The sequence below is a fragment of the Cetorhinus maximus genome, chromosome 19, assembly GCF_964194155.1.
Source record: "Cetorhinus maximus chromosome 19, sCetMax3.hap1.1, whole genome shotgun sequence".
In the NCBI taxonomy this organism is placed as follows: domain Eukaryota; kingdom Metazoa; phylum Chordata; class Chondrichthyes; order Lamniformes; family Cetorhinidae; genus Cetorhinus; species Cetorhinus maximus.
The window spans coordinates 37120459-37137203 of record NC_135897.1 but is presented as its reverse complement, the minus strand read 5'-3'; the positions used below and the strand labels follow the sequence as shown (position 1 = coordinate 37137203).

Sequence of the window (16745 nt, the reverse complement as noted above, 5' to 3'; positions counted from 1 at the left end):
GTGGCTCATTGCTTCGGCAAGCGGCCGCGTGGACTCTTCCACCACGGACACCATACCAAGCATAGCCTCATGTATCTCCCGCAGATGCTCCTGCACCTGCTGCGTTGCAGATGACTCCTGCCAGTGCCATGGGCATTCTCTGTCTCTGCCAGCTTGTCCAGCGAGTGTGAAGTGCCATCATTACTGTGCCCCGGGACACTAGCCATTGTTCTAATTCCCACCGAGGTGCTAGTATCTACGCTGGTGCCTGCCTCGCAGAGATGGTATGATGCTGGTGAGGCTTCAGGCCCCTCAGGTGTGAGAGGGGGCATCTGCTACTCCTCCTTCTGGTCGTGCTCTGATGTTGCTGAAAGTAAGAACAAGGACAGTGGATTAGTTAGCGTGAAGACAATGACAAAGTTCATCCCAGTCCTCCTGGCTCATTATGCGCTCAACCTTCCATAACCAATGTCCCAGCAATGTTGCAACAATAACTAAAGTAACAATCATCAGTGCTCTGGCTGTTGGGAGGACTAATGCGGACATCACTGTTGGCCTTAAATACCTGGCCGTGGCACCCCAGCCTCACCGACACCAGTAGACCTGGGTGCATGGTGCCTCTCCAGTTCAAGGGCCTCCTGCTCGAAGTGGCTTAATATGGAGAGGTGCCTGGCCGCCTCCAGTCCTCACACGCTCGGCCGCGTTATGAGCATTCTTCTGAAAAAGAGAGAAGAGCATTGATTAGGGAAAATTGTACGTGGACTCTGCTCATGCACACCACACCCCAACTAGAGTGGGACATAACAGGCCTCCAGTGCCTCCTCACCCGGCTGCTGCTGGTCACTCAGACAAAGATGCTAGGCCTGCTCCCCAGCCCCCCACCGCCCCCTTGGACACATCCTGCCTACATGAGATGAGGAACCACAGGGTATTTCCTCCCATTGCAAGGAGGTGCAAGCACGTGCAATGTAGAGGGAAGCAGATGGTTCGTTGCCACGCCACCTTGAGGCTCCCCTTCCCCCATCTCATCACCCTGACTTGGACATGTCCTGGAATTCTGAGTCTGCGCCTAGGTGCAGCTCCTCCAGGTTGCCCCCAAACCAATCATGTGGGACTAAGATCAACACATGCTGCGGGGGAAAACTCATCTCCTCATGACCCTCTCAGGCTGACCTCATCATGGGCAGTATCTGCTTGCCCCCCACCCAGCAAAGGAAAAATGCCCTCAATGATTCAATGCAGTCTCGACACTGAGACTTGGGGGAGGTGGAGGGGCGCAGATGGTAAGGCTACCTGCTGGGTTAAATGCCCAATGCCAACATGGTACTCACCCTGCCAGAGCACAACAAATTATTGAAGTGCTTGCAGCACTGGATCCAGGTGCACCACAACATGTCGCGGGAGCTCACCACCTCCGCCACCTCCTCCCATCCTGGGGGACCAACACCTCCCGCTGTGCTGCCACCTCCTCCAGGAGGGCAGCAAGATAGTCATCAGAAAAATGAGGGGCGCATTGGCTCCCTGCTAGCCTACCTTTCAGCCTGGCCTGCTCCACTAGCCTACCCTCCAGCCTGGCCTGCTAGCCCGAACCCTTCTGCTGCGGCCTAGAACTGGCCATTGTGAGCAGCCTACAAGAGGCTGCCAGGCCTTCTTTTAAACAGACTGCCGGGTCGCCATTGGACCCGGCGGTCTGTGCACGCCCGCTGCCGCCCACACACTCCCTCTATCCATGGGAGTCAGGAAATACGCTGGGCAGGCCTTAATTGGCCCGCCCGTATAAAATGGCTGCACGGACCCGATCGTGGGCAGCAATCGGGTCCGCTCCCACTCCCCCCCAGCCAAACGGAAAATCCTGGCCAAATGGTGTACTAAGGCTTATGCCTGTTTTGGACAGGAGCGCTAGCTGTCCATTTCTATACAGACCCATTCAAAAATCAACAGGCCTCAGGTAGGTGGTGAGCAGTAGGCTTCTTTTTAAATGATCTCCCTTTACAACATGAACAGAGCAGTAGGGAGATGTAACTTCCCTCAAGTATCTTTCAAAGGAACAATAAACATTTTAAGCAGAAGAGAATGCACAGCTGTGAGGAAAGTTCAAAGCTATGGTATTCTTTTTGTTAAAATAAAAATGGAAAATATAAATGCTGGGCATCTAAAATAAAAGCAGAAATTACTGAAAATACACATAGATCAGTGAACACTATAAAGAGTCAACACCAGTCATGGATAGGGTAAGAACAAAAAAATGCTGGCTAAAATCAGCAGGTCAGATTGCATCAGTGGAGAGAAACAGATTTAACATTTCAGGTCCGCGTACTCTGATAAAAGGTTACTCAACCCGAAACGTTAACTCTGTTTCACTTCACAGATGCTGCCTGACCTGCTGAGTTTTTCCAGCATTTTTTGTTTTTATTTCAGATTTCCAGCATCCACTGTATTTGCTTTTGTATGTATGAGGTAAGACCTTGTTCAGTTGCCTCCACAGTTGCTCACAGGGTGACTTCCCAAACCTGACCATACTAGCAAGGATAAGATGTGCTGTGCAGACAGACACTTTCCACCAGCTAAGAAGGGCAAGGAAGTCAATGGTACATTAATACAAACCTTAAATTAGTAGAACAACATAGCCTTATGGTGGAACAGTTGTTAACGACAGATAAAGAGATCAAATGATTTGGAAAATATATTACAGGAATTGAGGTATTGATAGAATTAACAACAATTGTCCTTTATTAATAAGAACATAAGAAATAGGAGTGGGAGTAGACCATACATAGCATCAAACCTGCTCCACCGTTCATTAAGATCATGGCTGATCGTTAGCCTCAACTCCACTTTCCTGCCCAGTCCCATATCCCTTGATTTCTTGAGTGGTCAATAATCTGTCTATCTCAGCCTTAAATATATTCAGTGATGGCTGATCCATAACCGTCTGGGGTAGAGAATTCTAAAGATTCACAACCCTTTGAGTGAAAAAAAATTCTCCTCATTTCAGTCCTAAATGATTGAATTCCCCAGCTAGGGGAAACAACCTCTCAATCTCACCCTGTCAAGTTCCTTCAGAATCTTGTATGTTTCAATGAGATCACCTCTCATTCTTCTCAACTTCACAGAGTATAGGCCCCATTTACTCAGCCTTTAATCATTGGAAAACCCCCTCATCCCAGTGACCCTTCACTGTACTGCGTCCAATGCAAGTATATCCTTCCTTAAATATGGTGACCAAAACTGTGCACTGTATTCCAGATGTAGTCTCATCAAAGCCATGTACAACTATAGCAAGACTGCCTTGTTCTTGTATTCCAATTCCCTTGCAATAAATGTCAACATGTCATTTGCCTCCCTATTGCTTGCTGTACCTTCAGCTAACTTTCTATCTTCCTTGTACACATACACTGAAGTCCTTCTGAACATCAACATTTACAAGTTTCACGCCTTTTAAAAATATTTTTCCTTTCTATTATTACTACTGAAGTGAAAAACCTCACAGTTCCCCACATTATACTCCATCTGCCACCTTATTACCCAGCCATTTAACTTGTCTATCTCTCTATATCCCTTAGCAGCCTCTTTGTGCCCTCCTCACAGCTTAAATTCCCACCTAGTTTTATATTGTCAGCAAACTTAAATATATCACTCTCTGTCTCTTTGTTTAAGTCATTAATATAGGTTGTAAATAGCTGAGGCCCATGAGCATATAAAGCAGCCTCTCTGATGCACCTAAGTATTTATTATGACCTCGGTGAGAGCAAATGCATTGTGCCTACAATGTAGGAGATTCAGGTAAGCTTCAACGGTGCAAATTATCCTCACTATTTAGTGAGTAAGTTTTCATAATGTTTCTGCCTGGTTTCGAACCGGGGACCTTTCGCGTGTGAGGTGAACGTGATAACCACTACACTACAGAAACTGCCACCTTTGGTGTGGTTGTGAAGCGATTTCTGCTGCACCCTCTAAAGATGATGTGTAAACACGGTAGAGATTTCAGATGACTTCAAATTGCAGACCAAGAAGTGCAAGGCCCAGCGTTTGAACTTGTGGAACTTACACCCAGGTCATGGATTGCATTGTAAAGGAAGATCCCATCTAGAACTTTGCCGGCAAGGAAAGAAAATGTTTAAATTGACGGGATAGATTTTTAGAATTGGTCATCGCTCTGCATGATATTACAAATGATCATTTTTAATTTCTCATTAATTTTACTAAACGTGCACTTACATTGTGATGTCATCATAAATATATCATCATGCAATTACATCAACAGGATTCCTAGACATTTGAATTAGGAAGTAAGATGGAGTTTGGAAAAGTTGGTATCCATCAAATTTTCCAACTTGAGTGAACTGAAGATTTACTCCCAGTTTCTTGAAGTGTGAAAGGGCCTTTAAGGAAAACAGCACTGAACTTTTTGCTAAACTTCAGTGGCTGAATATTGGTTGTACTGGAGAGTAAATGCCCTAGTAATGATATTATTCCATCCAAAGAATGAAAGCCTGGGAACATTTATCAATTTTTCATTATCTCAAGTATCCAATTTTAATTTTTAACTTTGATAATGAATCATCCTCCACAGTTTATATTATGTTAATATAAACTACTTTAAGTCCATTCACCTGCATCAACTTTTTTGCCTTCTTTGAGCTGGTTTGCTACATGCTTTGGTAGCATTGCGTAGAGCAATGCTTCTGTTTTCTTCTTTTCTTCCTCTAAATGGTTGGACAGAATTCTCAGTTCTTCTTTCTTTCTTTCAAGCTGATTGGATAATTCCATCTCAGCAAGTCTCTGCTGATTCAGAAGAATAAGGTCCCTGGTCACATCATGAGAGGCAATATCGGAAAGGTGCATGTTTCTTTCTTCAAGCTCATGCAAACTTCGTAGCAGAGGAGAGCATAGATACAACATGCATTGTAAATATTCCATCCACACCATTTGACCTGGAGGAAGATGATGAAAATCATTGTAAGAAGCACTTATTACATTCCCCTGAAAGAATAATACTTTGGTAACTGCCCCAACATTTCTTGCCTTAACCTGACTTTAGTACATTTCTACCAAATACATCAGTCAGTTAACTTTGACTACATCTCGTTCCCTTAGAAATTACTGAGATTTTCCTCTTCATTAGCTCTGCATAGTCAGTGCAACTGGGCAGGAGATCTGATATTGCTGATCCGAGGAATTGTGTCAGCATCAATCTCATTTACATATTTTTGGAAGCTCTGAATGGAGCATTCATCTGCACAAAGGTGATGACTTGGGGCAAGAACAGAAATTCCTTAACAGGCTAAAAACAATTTCTGGCCCCTGTTCGATCAAGTGTAACACTCTTTTCGGGGTGGGGGGGGTGTGAATCATTCACTCTAATCAGCTCCTCTGGCTAGACTGGATTATTGATTTTTACTAGCACTAGTGCATCTCTGAAGGTAATGACAGAAACTGTGACTTTTGATGTAACTCTATCATTACTGCTTTATTTGGTTATGCCCTCCCCTTACAAGGCAGCAAGTTCACTAGAAGTGAGATTGGTAGATCACTACTTGGCCAGAAATGACCAAAGACTCAGTGGGACACATCCCTAACCAATTTCCTGCCTCTGCCTGAGCTACTTTTCTAGTGTAAGTCAAGAATAAAATCTTCCACATCTCAAATGAGAAATCAATTGAAATATGCTTCAGGTTGAAACCTTAATTAAATGCTGTATGAACATTTGAATATAGATGTAAATATATATGGTACATGCAAGTCTAAAAAGAGTAAGATCATTAACATTAATTTACATTTATGATAGTGGTTTTTATGAAAGCTTTATTATGCCCATGTTTCAGATTGGCAATGTACTTCCACAGGTCGTTAGTATTGCTGAAAAAAGAGACATTTTTGTCGAAGCTCTTTTTCTTCAACTCAGGACAATTCGCAAGAATACCAAATGTAAAGGGAACAAAAATTGTGCCTGTTTCAGCTGAACAAAATAAATGACAGCTATTTTCTGGTTAATATCCTCAGAGCAATGCCTTGATCAATAAGAGTCAAGGTGCCTGGTTTAAAATGCAAACAATGCTTGGCAGTTAACTGTCAGTCACCATCAACTGGTGCATTCTCCATGGTAATGCCTCTACCAATCAGAGTCCACTTGCCAACTCTCTTATGCAGTATAAAGTATTCTTGTGAATTGCCCTGATGAGTGCAAGATGAAAAAGTTTTGACAAAAATGTTTTTTTTTCAGCAATAGTAAAGGTCATTAGTTTTTTCTCCTGATTTTTTGATAATCCTTATAAAATAGTACACACATCAAAATTTTGAATTTGAAGCAAAGCACACTAAGTTTAAGCATATTGGATCTTAAAGAGTTTTGGAAAGGTAAAAAGAGATTGTGAGGCTGAGGCAAAAAGTCCTAAACAACCCAGCTAGTTGAACGATCTGCCACAAGGTGGAGCAAAGGGATGTAAGCCAACAAGAAAGGGGTGTTGGAGGAATACAGGCCACAAAATGCAGCTCCATAGCACCTGTAGTTTTGGTGCAGTGGGTACCATTTTGGTTCCAAAATGGCACACACACTCTTCATGAAAACCTATGGAAGAGTCCATGCCAGATGCCAATTTGGATAGGTCAGTAGCGTATGCATTAAGAATGCATTTGGAAGTATACAATGTAGTCAGACTGTGCATCAGTCAGCATGCAATGCTGGTTCAACCAGCACTGCCATTTTCAACCAAGTTACTCCAGTTAACATCTTCTGTTAAACTCACACACTGAACATAGTTTCAGCAGCAAGAAGAACTGCCCAAGTTGGTGATTTGATAGGGAGTGGTGCTGCACCTGGATTAATTCTGACTTCAAGGCTTCTGGTCAGTGGGGGGTGTTATAGTTTCCTCCCCCCATCCCTCTCCCCCACCCCTCCCTATGGCCTGCAGTGTGAGAAGGAAATTGAGCAAAATCTGCACACAAAGGGGAGGAGGAGGAGGAGGGGGAGGAAGAAGGAGACCTTATCTAGCCAGGATCTTCCAGGAGCACTTCTCTTACCTCAACCTAAGCCAGGAACAGGGTGTGAATCATCTCTGTTTAATGAAGGAGATGCTCAGAGAAATCTTCCACCTTTTGCAGGCAGATCCACAACCTCAGAGCAGGGCAATAAAAGTACTGTCCAGGGCTGTGAACGTGACTATGGCAATGATCTTTTGTGTTGGGATTCTTCCAAGCAGGACCAGGCGACATCCATGACATCTCAGTTTGACAACCACTGCTGCAAAAGGGATGTCCTTTATGCCTGAAGAGGGGTGCACTGCGTTCTCTCTGTCTAATGAGACAGAAGTGAGGTGTGCACCTGGCTTTGCAAGAATAGCGGCTTTCCCATGGTGCAGTGTGCCAGCGACTTTGCAAATGTGGCTTCGTGAGCACCATTTAAATGCTGAGATGTACTGCAACTGCAAAGGATTCCACTCCCTAAATATCCAGTTGATGCACACCCATGCTCAGCACATCATGCAGCTGAATGCTCGCTATCCAGGCAGCAGGTATGATGCCTTAATACTGCATCAATCTGCTATTCCCTCAGTATTTGAATCACCATGTCAGACCAGAGGGAGACAGCTGAATGACAAGGACTTTCTGTTTAACAGATAGCTCATGACACCAGGGCACAACCCAACCACACATGGCTAAGATGCATACAATGCTGCCACCAAAATATCATAGAACAGACTATATTGGGGTGCTGAAGAAAGATGGACTGCCCTGAAGGGGTCCTGCTGCACTCACCAAAGAGTGTGTCCCAATTTGTCATGCTCCCCTATATTCTGCACAATCTTACTCTCATGAATGAACAGCCTTTGCCACCAGGGATACACTGAGCAGCTCAGGAACAGAAGGAGGAAGAGAAGGACAAGGAGGAAGGAAGGAAGGAAGGAAGGAAGGAGGCAACCAACAAATCCCTTCTCTGGTCTGGTTGTCCATGAATGTTTCATCCAATTACACAACCCCAAATATGCATTCTACAACAATCACGCACCTTACTGTCCTGTCACTGACCAGCACACCACAATGCTTGGCCACAATGCTGAAATAAAAGCCAATACAACCATTCCAAACCAACTTTATCAAACAAACAATCCAATATTCTATACAAAAATCAATCAATCATCCTTGTGTATTCCCTTTGTGCCTGACTTGCAGGCACCTTTGCCTGGTCCAATGCTCCTAAGAAGATCATGGAAGGATTTTGAATTTAAGACATTCAATCAGAAGGCCATATAGCCTGCAAGAATGGGGAGATGGACAGGTGGAGCTTGATTCAAGGAAACATATGTGCCATACTATCTCGGGCAAGTTGGAAGGCGTTGGATGGAAAGCAAACAAGGAGTGTGTGAGGATAAATTACTCACAAAGGCATAAAGGTTTCAGTTTTCAATGGTGGAAGGCAGAGGTAGGGCTGGAGGTGGGCAATGTTGTAGCGGTGGTCATAAGTGATCTTCATAATGAATAGGATGTGAGATTTAAAGCTAGGTTCAGTGTTGAACAAGGTGTAAGGATTATGGGCAGTCTGGGTCAGCCTGAGGCCGTGGATGGGGGAGGAATTTGTAGCAGATATTAAAAACTATGGCTTTGGTCTTCTTGACATTGTGTTTGAGGAAGATGTGACTCAACAAAGTTTTGATGATAGAATGAAGGCACAAACATCAAGTGAGGATAAATGGAGTTATGTATTATCAACATAAAGAAAGAACTGATATTGTTCGCTTTTTTAGATTTAGAATATACAAAGTATTTGATTTTTCAGGGAAGTTTCTGGTTTCATATTTTTTGATTTCAAGTCAGTGAGCTTTCAAAAATTGCAGTTGCGCAGAACTATGATAAAAGTTGTTTTTCTTTTGTTCTTCCTGTGTGGTTGGTTCTTGCAATCTATTTGTTGAGTCATATTATGGTACTGGCTAGAAAGGATATGGAACTCATTGTGCAGGATCTCTGAATTTACGCATCACAAAACTGATGCTCAATCAGCTGCGGATTTATAACCAAATCTTTGAATGCCAATTCAATTTGTTCTCATTTTTGGGTCTCCATATCTCCTTGAAGCCATTATCCTGATGAGGTCATTAGCACTAATTAAACAAAATAAAAATATCAAACAGTAAGTGTTAATTAGTGTTAATTATCCACAACTTCTTAAAAAGAAAAATAAGAAAGTTTGGTGATTGGTTTGAGATTCCATTGCATGGAGTAATTGCTGGAGGAGCATTGACTGCGTTTGAATAGGTAAGAACAGAATTGTTCAAGGGACATCCTTTAAAGCTGGACAATGGAAGAAATAATGTCACAAGGAATGATTTGCAAATCCAGACCTTATTCAATTATTTTTACATTTCAATCTGTATGTCACTTTAGATAAATATATTTTAGAAGTTGCCTCATTTTCTACCACACCTCTTAATTCCAACATTGGACGATGCTTCCATGATTCTGGCATCATTTCCCGTTTTGTTCTTAACACAAATTGACTATTAATGAATTTCCGCACACTTGATATTTTGAATGTTACTTCTGGGTGAACAATGGTGAAGTATTCATCAAGTCGGATGTCCATTGTCTGAAGACCTGGGACTACCTTCTGTATATTTATCCCTGCTTGTTTTACCCTAAGCTTAAAAGGCCAAGAACAAGTGGTTAGCATAAAACATTTCAATAATCAATATTTTCCCAATAAATAAACTGAAGCATCAGCTTGCAAATCCACAATATTAATAGTTAAGACATCTTACGTTCAGTTATATTGAGTTGATAATTGTTACCTTTTGGAAAGCATTTCATCAGCTTTCAGACCAGATATACCATTAATTTCTGATAGGGCCTTACTTACACTACATGTTTCATATTAATATGTGGTGGTTTCTGATTCATTCCGGTGTCAGCCTACGCCATGGCTCCAGATTTAGACTGTGTTAATACTATTATGAGATGAGACTATTTTGCCCAGAATTATTGTTGAGGTATAAATGCACCTTCAATTAAAATTTCTATTCACAATTTAAGGACTTAATTGTATATGATACTTTAAGGAAACACATTGGTAATACTTAAACTAATTGATCCAATTACAAGACAACGGTGTTTTTCGGTACTGCATCTGTTTCTTCAATATATGCAAATACAACTTTGTAGTTCAAAATGATTAAAAGTATCCAATTTGGAAAGCATGCAAAACCAGATGTGCATGATAATAGAACACTGATGAAGCAGGTGAATTAAATACATTTCAGATGAAGATAAGAAAGTGGTTCAGGTCTGGAACGCACTGCCTGAAAGTGTGATAGAGACAGGCTCAATCGAGGCATTCAAGAGGACATTAGATGATTATTTGAATAGAAACAATGCGCAAGGGTACGGGGAAAAGGCAGGGCTATGGCACGAGGTCATAATGCTCATTTGGAAGCCGGTGCAGACATAATGGGCTGATTGGCCTCCTTCTGTGCTGTTAAGATTTTGTGATTCTGTAATATTGATTTAATTTTCTTGTGAGAAGGTTGGATTATAGGAATTAGAAACAGGAGCAGGTCATTTAGTACCGCCCCCTCCCCCTGAGCCACCATTCAAAAAGATTATGGTTGATCTGTAACCTAATTCCACATACTCGCTCTTTGCCCCATGTCCCTTAAAACCTGTGGGTGACAAAAATCTATTAATCTCAGATTTAAAATTTACAATTGATCTAGTTCAGGGATCAACAATCTTTATTTTTACCTGAAGAGCCTTTTTTTAAAGAAATTTGTCTGAAATACAAACTGGTTGGGGTCACAAAACAAAAGAATAAAATTAGCAAAATATCAATTTTCGGCTCTGAGTAAAATATCAATGACAAATTCACTTTTAGAAATGAAAGAATGTTTTTGTAATAAACTTTATAATAATTTTTTTTTCATTTTAAATTTGTTAGTAAAGTGATCTTTAAAATAAAATTTATGCTTAAAATGTTCAGAACAGAGACAATTTTCCCAGCACAGAGATTCTGACTTATAATAGCATTCAGAATAATTTATTGTTTTCAGCTATGTTAGAAACATTAATGTTGCAAACATAAAACCTGAGCCTTGAACCCAAGGACTTATCTATCACCAGTATGTAGACATATGACCCAAACACATTTATTTCAAGCACAATGCCATTTGATCATTTGAAACCATGAAATTTATCATAATTATTAACCTTTAATTCCTATAGAAAAATTATGATACTTTCTAGTTCTTTGAATTTATATTCTCTCAATTTAATAGCCCAAATCTACCAGCCTCCAGATTGTCAGAGTTTGACATACGTTGGGGGATGTGTTTCAGGATCCTGCAAAAGTCCTGATGCAAAGACATATGTGGGAATTGCCCAGCAAATTTAAACTTCTGATAGGCTGATTCCCAGCTACCCAGGACCCTCAGGAGATCAGGGCAGAGACTTGGGCCAGATACATGGGACTTACCTGGATACTTACCCAGGAAATGTTACACAGTTTAATGTCTGATCTAACAGTTGTGTAACTCAACTCAGTACCATAATCAACGCTCCAATCACCGCCCCCCAACTACCTGACTACTCCCCTGACCAGATCTGACTACTCCACCAACCCAACTATCCCACTGATCAGACCCAACTACCTCCTGACTTCGACTCAACTGCCCCCTGACCAGGCGCGAGTAAACCCTTGACCACCCAACTACCGCTCTGACCACTCTAATATCTGGCGACCAGACCCGAATACACCCCCACCGAACTACCCACTCACCCCCCTACCCACATCACTCACCTACCCATTTACTCGCTCACCCATTCATTCATTCACTTACCCATTCACTAACCCACACTCATTCATTAAAAAACTTGAGACCTTTAAAAACTTACCTGAATATGGCAGCTACTGTCATGAAAGGGGGCATTTTCTCTCCTTCCCCAACTCTCCTATGCTTCCTGGTCTTACTGTGGAGAGGCTGCACTGTCCATTTCTGCTTCAGCCAGGATCCGAAGGTATGGCTAAAAAAGGGTGTTATCATCAGCTGGAGTAAACTTCGAAGGCAGTGGCGATGTGCCCAGTATTGCCACTGACTGGAAGATCTAGGCCAATATTTCTAGATATTTTTTATGAAAATAAGGACCAGCCAATAAAGATTGGGAACCACAAATGGGACGTTAAGGAGCTACAGGCTGCCAGTCCCTGATCTAACATCACTTGCGATTTGCAGAACAAAGTTCCAAACTTCTACCACCCTTTGCACGTAGAAGTGTTGCCTAATTTCACTTCTAAAAGGTCTGGTTCTAATTGTTAAGGTATGCACCCTCTTCTTAGACTCTCCAACCTTATCTTTCCCCTTAACATCTCGAAAACTTTGATCAAATCATCCCTTAGCCTTCTAAATTCCAGGGAATAAAACCAGTTTGTGTAGTCTCTCCTCGGAATTTAACCCTGGGAGCCTTTCTGGGCACCACAGAAATGTTCTGTTAAACCTACGCTGCATTCCCTCCAAGCACAATATATTGGTCCAGAACTTCCGTGGAATGGCAATCACAGTCAGATTGCCACTTCGCTCCTTTGTATTTACCATAGTCTGGAGCTGTACATTTCCTGCCCGGACTCCCATCCCGAGTCTGAGAAATGTGCAGCATACTTGGTTCCTGAGTCCTTCCAGAGTTGGGCAACAGCGTGGGGGGAGGTGAAGCCATGCTCTCTTTTTACAAAAATAAAAGCAAAATACTGCGGATGCTGGAAAACTTTTCGTAGTTCTGATGAAGAGTCATACGGACTCGAAACGTTAACCGTGTTCCTCTCCGCAGATGCTGTCAGACCTGCTGAGTTTTTCCAGCTATTTTTGTTCTTGCGCCCTTTTAACAACACTGGCTGCCATAAACCAGGCAAGTTTAAAGATTCCAGCCACTTTGAGAGGTCAGGGAGAAGGTTAATGTGTAAGGTAATTGGGTGAGGGGATTCCAGTGGTTGGGGGTCGGAGTGGTCGGGATTGAGAGATCGGGGGGGAGGGGTGTTGGGGGGGGGGGGTGTGGTTGGGGGTCAGGGCTGGGTAATTGGCAGGGAGTCGGGGTCAGGGCAATTGGGGTCAGGGCAATTGGGGTCAGGTGGTCTAGGGGATCAGGTGGTCAGGGCGAGGGGGCTTGGGGAAAAGGGTCAGGTGGTCAGGGAGGGTCAGGTGATCAAAGCGAGTGGCTCGGTAGCTGGGGGGGTCAAGTGGATGGGGTAGGGTGATCAGGGCGAGGGGGCTGGGTAGTCATGGGGGTTAGGGCAGGGAGGGTAGATGGGGGTCAGGGGGGTGCTCGAGGGGTGCGGAAGGTATTTGGGGGGCTGGGGATAGTAGAGATGTGGGAGGGTGGTTGAAGGTTGGTTAGGGTAGTCGGGTGGTGGGAGGGTAGTTGAGGGGTGGGGAGAATCAGAGGGATGGTTGGCGGTGGGGGTGGTCGGCAGGGGGGGGAGGATTGGTGGGAGGGTTGGGCTGGTCAGTAGTATAGTTACCCAGGAGTTAGAAGTGGGTTTTAATTCTTCTAACTTTTCCCGGGTAACTATTCTGCTAAGAGAGTCAAAACCATTCAAAGTCTTGGATTTAAATCAGAGTATCAAATGGTTCCCGGTGCAGGGTAATTGCCCATCAGAAATTTAAACTTCTTGTGCAGTTGCCATGCAGTCATTGTGTGGGGGCTTCTGGTGGTTCCCCCAGCACATCTTCTGGGGTACCTCTGGGGTATGAGCCCCCGAAGATTGGAAGTTCTAGGGCCACCCTTCCTAAGGTGTAGTCTAACCAGGGCTTTGTATAGCTGATATATATAGTGCAAAGGGCTAATTCCAATTGTTTAATATGCTAATCAAATACTATGTATATCATTAGAGGAAGTGCTGCAACATCACATGATTTGCTCTCTCTTGTGCAGTCTCTTGGAAGATATAGCCAAAGCAGTAAAATATGTTTCAATCCAGCTTGTATTTCATATATCTCTACATACTCAGTAAATAATCTGTATTAGTCAAACATTACCAAGCACATTATAAAATATTCTTCTTCCCTGTTGTATTCTCATCTTCTAGATTCAATACCAGTGTTCCATTAGCCACTTTGATTATTTTCTGTACCTGTTCATAACATTTTAATGATGTATATACTTGGAACCCCAAGTCTCTTTGGACCTCCTTTCTTAGCCTTTCATCATTTAGGCAGTACCTTGTTCTATCCTCCTTAGCCCCATAGTGAATATTCTCCATTTTGCCACAGTTTTGCCCATTCACTTAGGGCTGAATCTTCCGTTCAGTGTGCGGGGGCGGGCCCCACACGCCGACGCATAAAATGACGCGCGGTGACATCGGGCGTGCGTCCTGACATCAGCGCACGTCATTCCGATCTTCAGTTCGGCGGGCATTCACCGGAGTCGGCTGCGCGCCCGCCGAACTGTCAAAGGCCTGTTAAGGCCATTAATCACCTAAGTAAAGTCATTGTCAGGGCTGCCCGTCCAACCTGGCGGGCAGGCGAAGAGCCCAGGCGGCCTTCACATTTCTCATGAAACCTCATCCACTAGTGGGATGAGGTTTAATGAAGGGTTTATAAATTAAATAAAAATTTTGATTAAAATTCATAAACATGTCCCAGCTCATGTGACATGAGGGGACATGTCTGCATAATTTTATTTCTTTATTTTAAACATGTTTTGAGCTGAACTTAATCTCCCTGGGGCATGGAGCTGCCTCAGGGAGATTTCTGCGCCCTTTTGCGCATATGCGCGAAAGAGTGCAGGCCCGACTCTCCCTCCTCCCCCAGCCCGCATAGGTAGCGCTAAGACCTTCCGGGTGCGTGTCACGCTGGGCAGACCTTAATTGGTCCACCCATGTAAAATGGGGGCGTGCAGCCGATTGCGGGTGACGATTGGCTCTGCGCCCGCCCGTGCCCGCTCAGCCCACCTGACAGGGAGAAAATTCACCCCTTAATCTCTTAATATCTCTGTAATTTTATGCTTCCATTTGCATTGTTTACAGAGCTCTTATCTTTGAGTCATCCGCAAATTTGCATGTGTGATTTTTCTATTTCGCCATCTAAATTGTTAATAAATACAGTGAATGGTTAGGCCTCAACACTCCGCAAGTCACACCCCTCCAATTAGAGTACCAGCTCCTTATCCTTACTCTCTGCCCCCTGCTGCTCAGCCAATTTCCAAACCAGGTCAATAATTTGCCTTCAATTCAATGGTTTCCAACTTTAACAGGCTGTTATGAGAAATTTTATCAGATGCCTTCTGGAAGTCCTTGTAAACAACATCCATAGCTATTCCCCTGTTCACTACTTCAGTCACCTCTTCAAAAAATTCAATCAAGTTTGACAGGCATGACCTATGCTTTACAAATCCATGCTGGCTCTCTCTAATCAGCTAAAAACATTAACGTTTTCAGTTACCCTATCCTTAATAATATGATGAGACATTGATCTGACAAAGGACTAGCTGCATTAAAAATCTCAGTATTCCCCTAAAGACTCAATGGATTGATCCTGTAAGTAATTGAGCTATACAAACTAAGAACCATAGAATCAAACAACCTTACAGCATAGAAGGAGGCCATCTGGGCCATTGTGCTTGTACTGCCTCTCAGAAATAGCTGTCCAATTTAGGCCTACACCTCAGCCTTTTCTCTATACTTGTGCAAATTAGTACACATCATTTTGAAAGTTCCTGTGGAAACTTTCAGGTAGGGCGTCCCAGATTTTAACCACCTCTGTGTGAAAATAGTCTCCTCATTTTGTCTCACAAAATCTATAACCTCTGGATGTTGACCCACTTGCCAGGGGATACAGGGGATGCTTGCTGCATCAAATCTGTTCATTATTTTGAATAGTTTATTAGACCTCATCTTAATGTTCCTTGTTCTAAGAAGAACAATTCCAGTTTCTCCAATCTTTCCACATTATTGAAGTACCTGATCCCTGGTATTATCTTGGTAAACAACCTCTGCATCCTTTCCAAGGCCTAAAGTGCAGTGCCCAGAATTGTACACAATACTCCAGCCTGTGATTTGTAAAAGGTTCAGCATGACTTCCTTGTTTTTGTCTTCATTGTCCCTATTTTATAAAGCAAAGCATTCCATAAACTTTCTTAACTGTTATCAAGTTGCCCTACCAACTTCTGATTTGTGAATATGCAGCCCCAGATCCTTCTTGCAGATACCTCAAAATAATACAATTTAGGTTCTCCCTCTCCATGGTCTGGATTTTCTCTGCAGAGCCAATAGCAAAAATCCCAGCTTGCACACCCGTCTTGGGAAAAAGTGCCTCAAATGGCAGGATATTAATTCCCAGGGCAGGATGAAGTTAGACCCACCGCCCCCAGATGTTGAGTGGAGGCGGCCACAAGGCCTGTCGAGTGTCAAGGCGAGCTGTTAAAAAGGCTCACTTCGGCTCTCTGGGAATTAGTCCCAGTTGTTCTCTTAAAATCAGGCCCTCTATACTTCATCCCTCACACCCTTCACCCCCTCATCCAATCTCCATAAATGCCAACTCATGCCTAATGCTGCCCTCCACCTATCCCCAATGGCTCCTCATACCCTCCATGCCATCTCATGACCACCAAACATCCCCAATGGGTCCCCATACTTTCCATGCCAACCCATGCCCCCCACTCACCCCCAATGGCTCCTTATAGCCCCAATGCTAACTTAGTGCCAACTCACACTACCCCACCAAGCACCCGTTGCTCTTACAACCTCCATGCCAACTCACCCAGTTTCCACCATGGGCAGACCTCAGGAGCCATGC

At 43.4% G+C, this 16745-nt stretch overlaps 1 protein-coding gene and 1 non-coding gene across 2 annotated transcripts in view; both read right to left on the bottom strand.

Annotated features, from left to right (window-relative positions):
• The window catches only part of LOC144694069 (guanylate cyclase soluble subunit beta-2-like), a 180945-nt gene that overhangs the window by 11834 nt on the left and 152366 nt on the right, over positions 1-16745 (bottom strand). Inside the window, exons 10-11 of the mRNA XM_078564429.1 lie at positions 9397-9613; positions 4593-4913 (exon numbers count right to left, since the gene is read on the bottom strand). Of these exons, the coding sequence (XP_078420555.1) occupies positions 4593-4913; positions 9397-9613 (538 nt within the window). The remainder of the gene's footprint in view (positions 1-4592; positions 4914-9396; positions 9614-16745) is intronic.
• trnav-cac (transfer RNA valine (anticodon CAC)) lies at positions 3817-3889 on the bottom strand. The gene has a single exon. It is a non-coding gene; the product is annotated as a tRNA-Val (tRNA).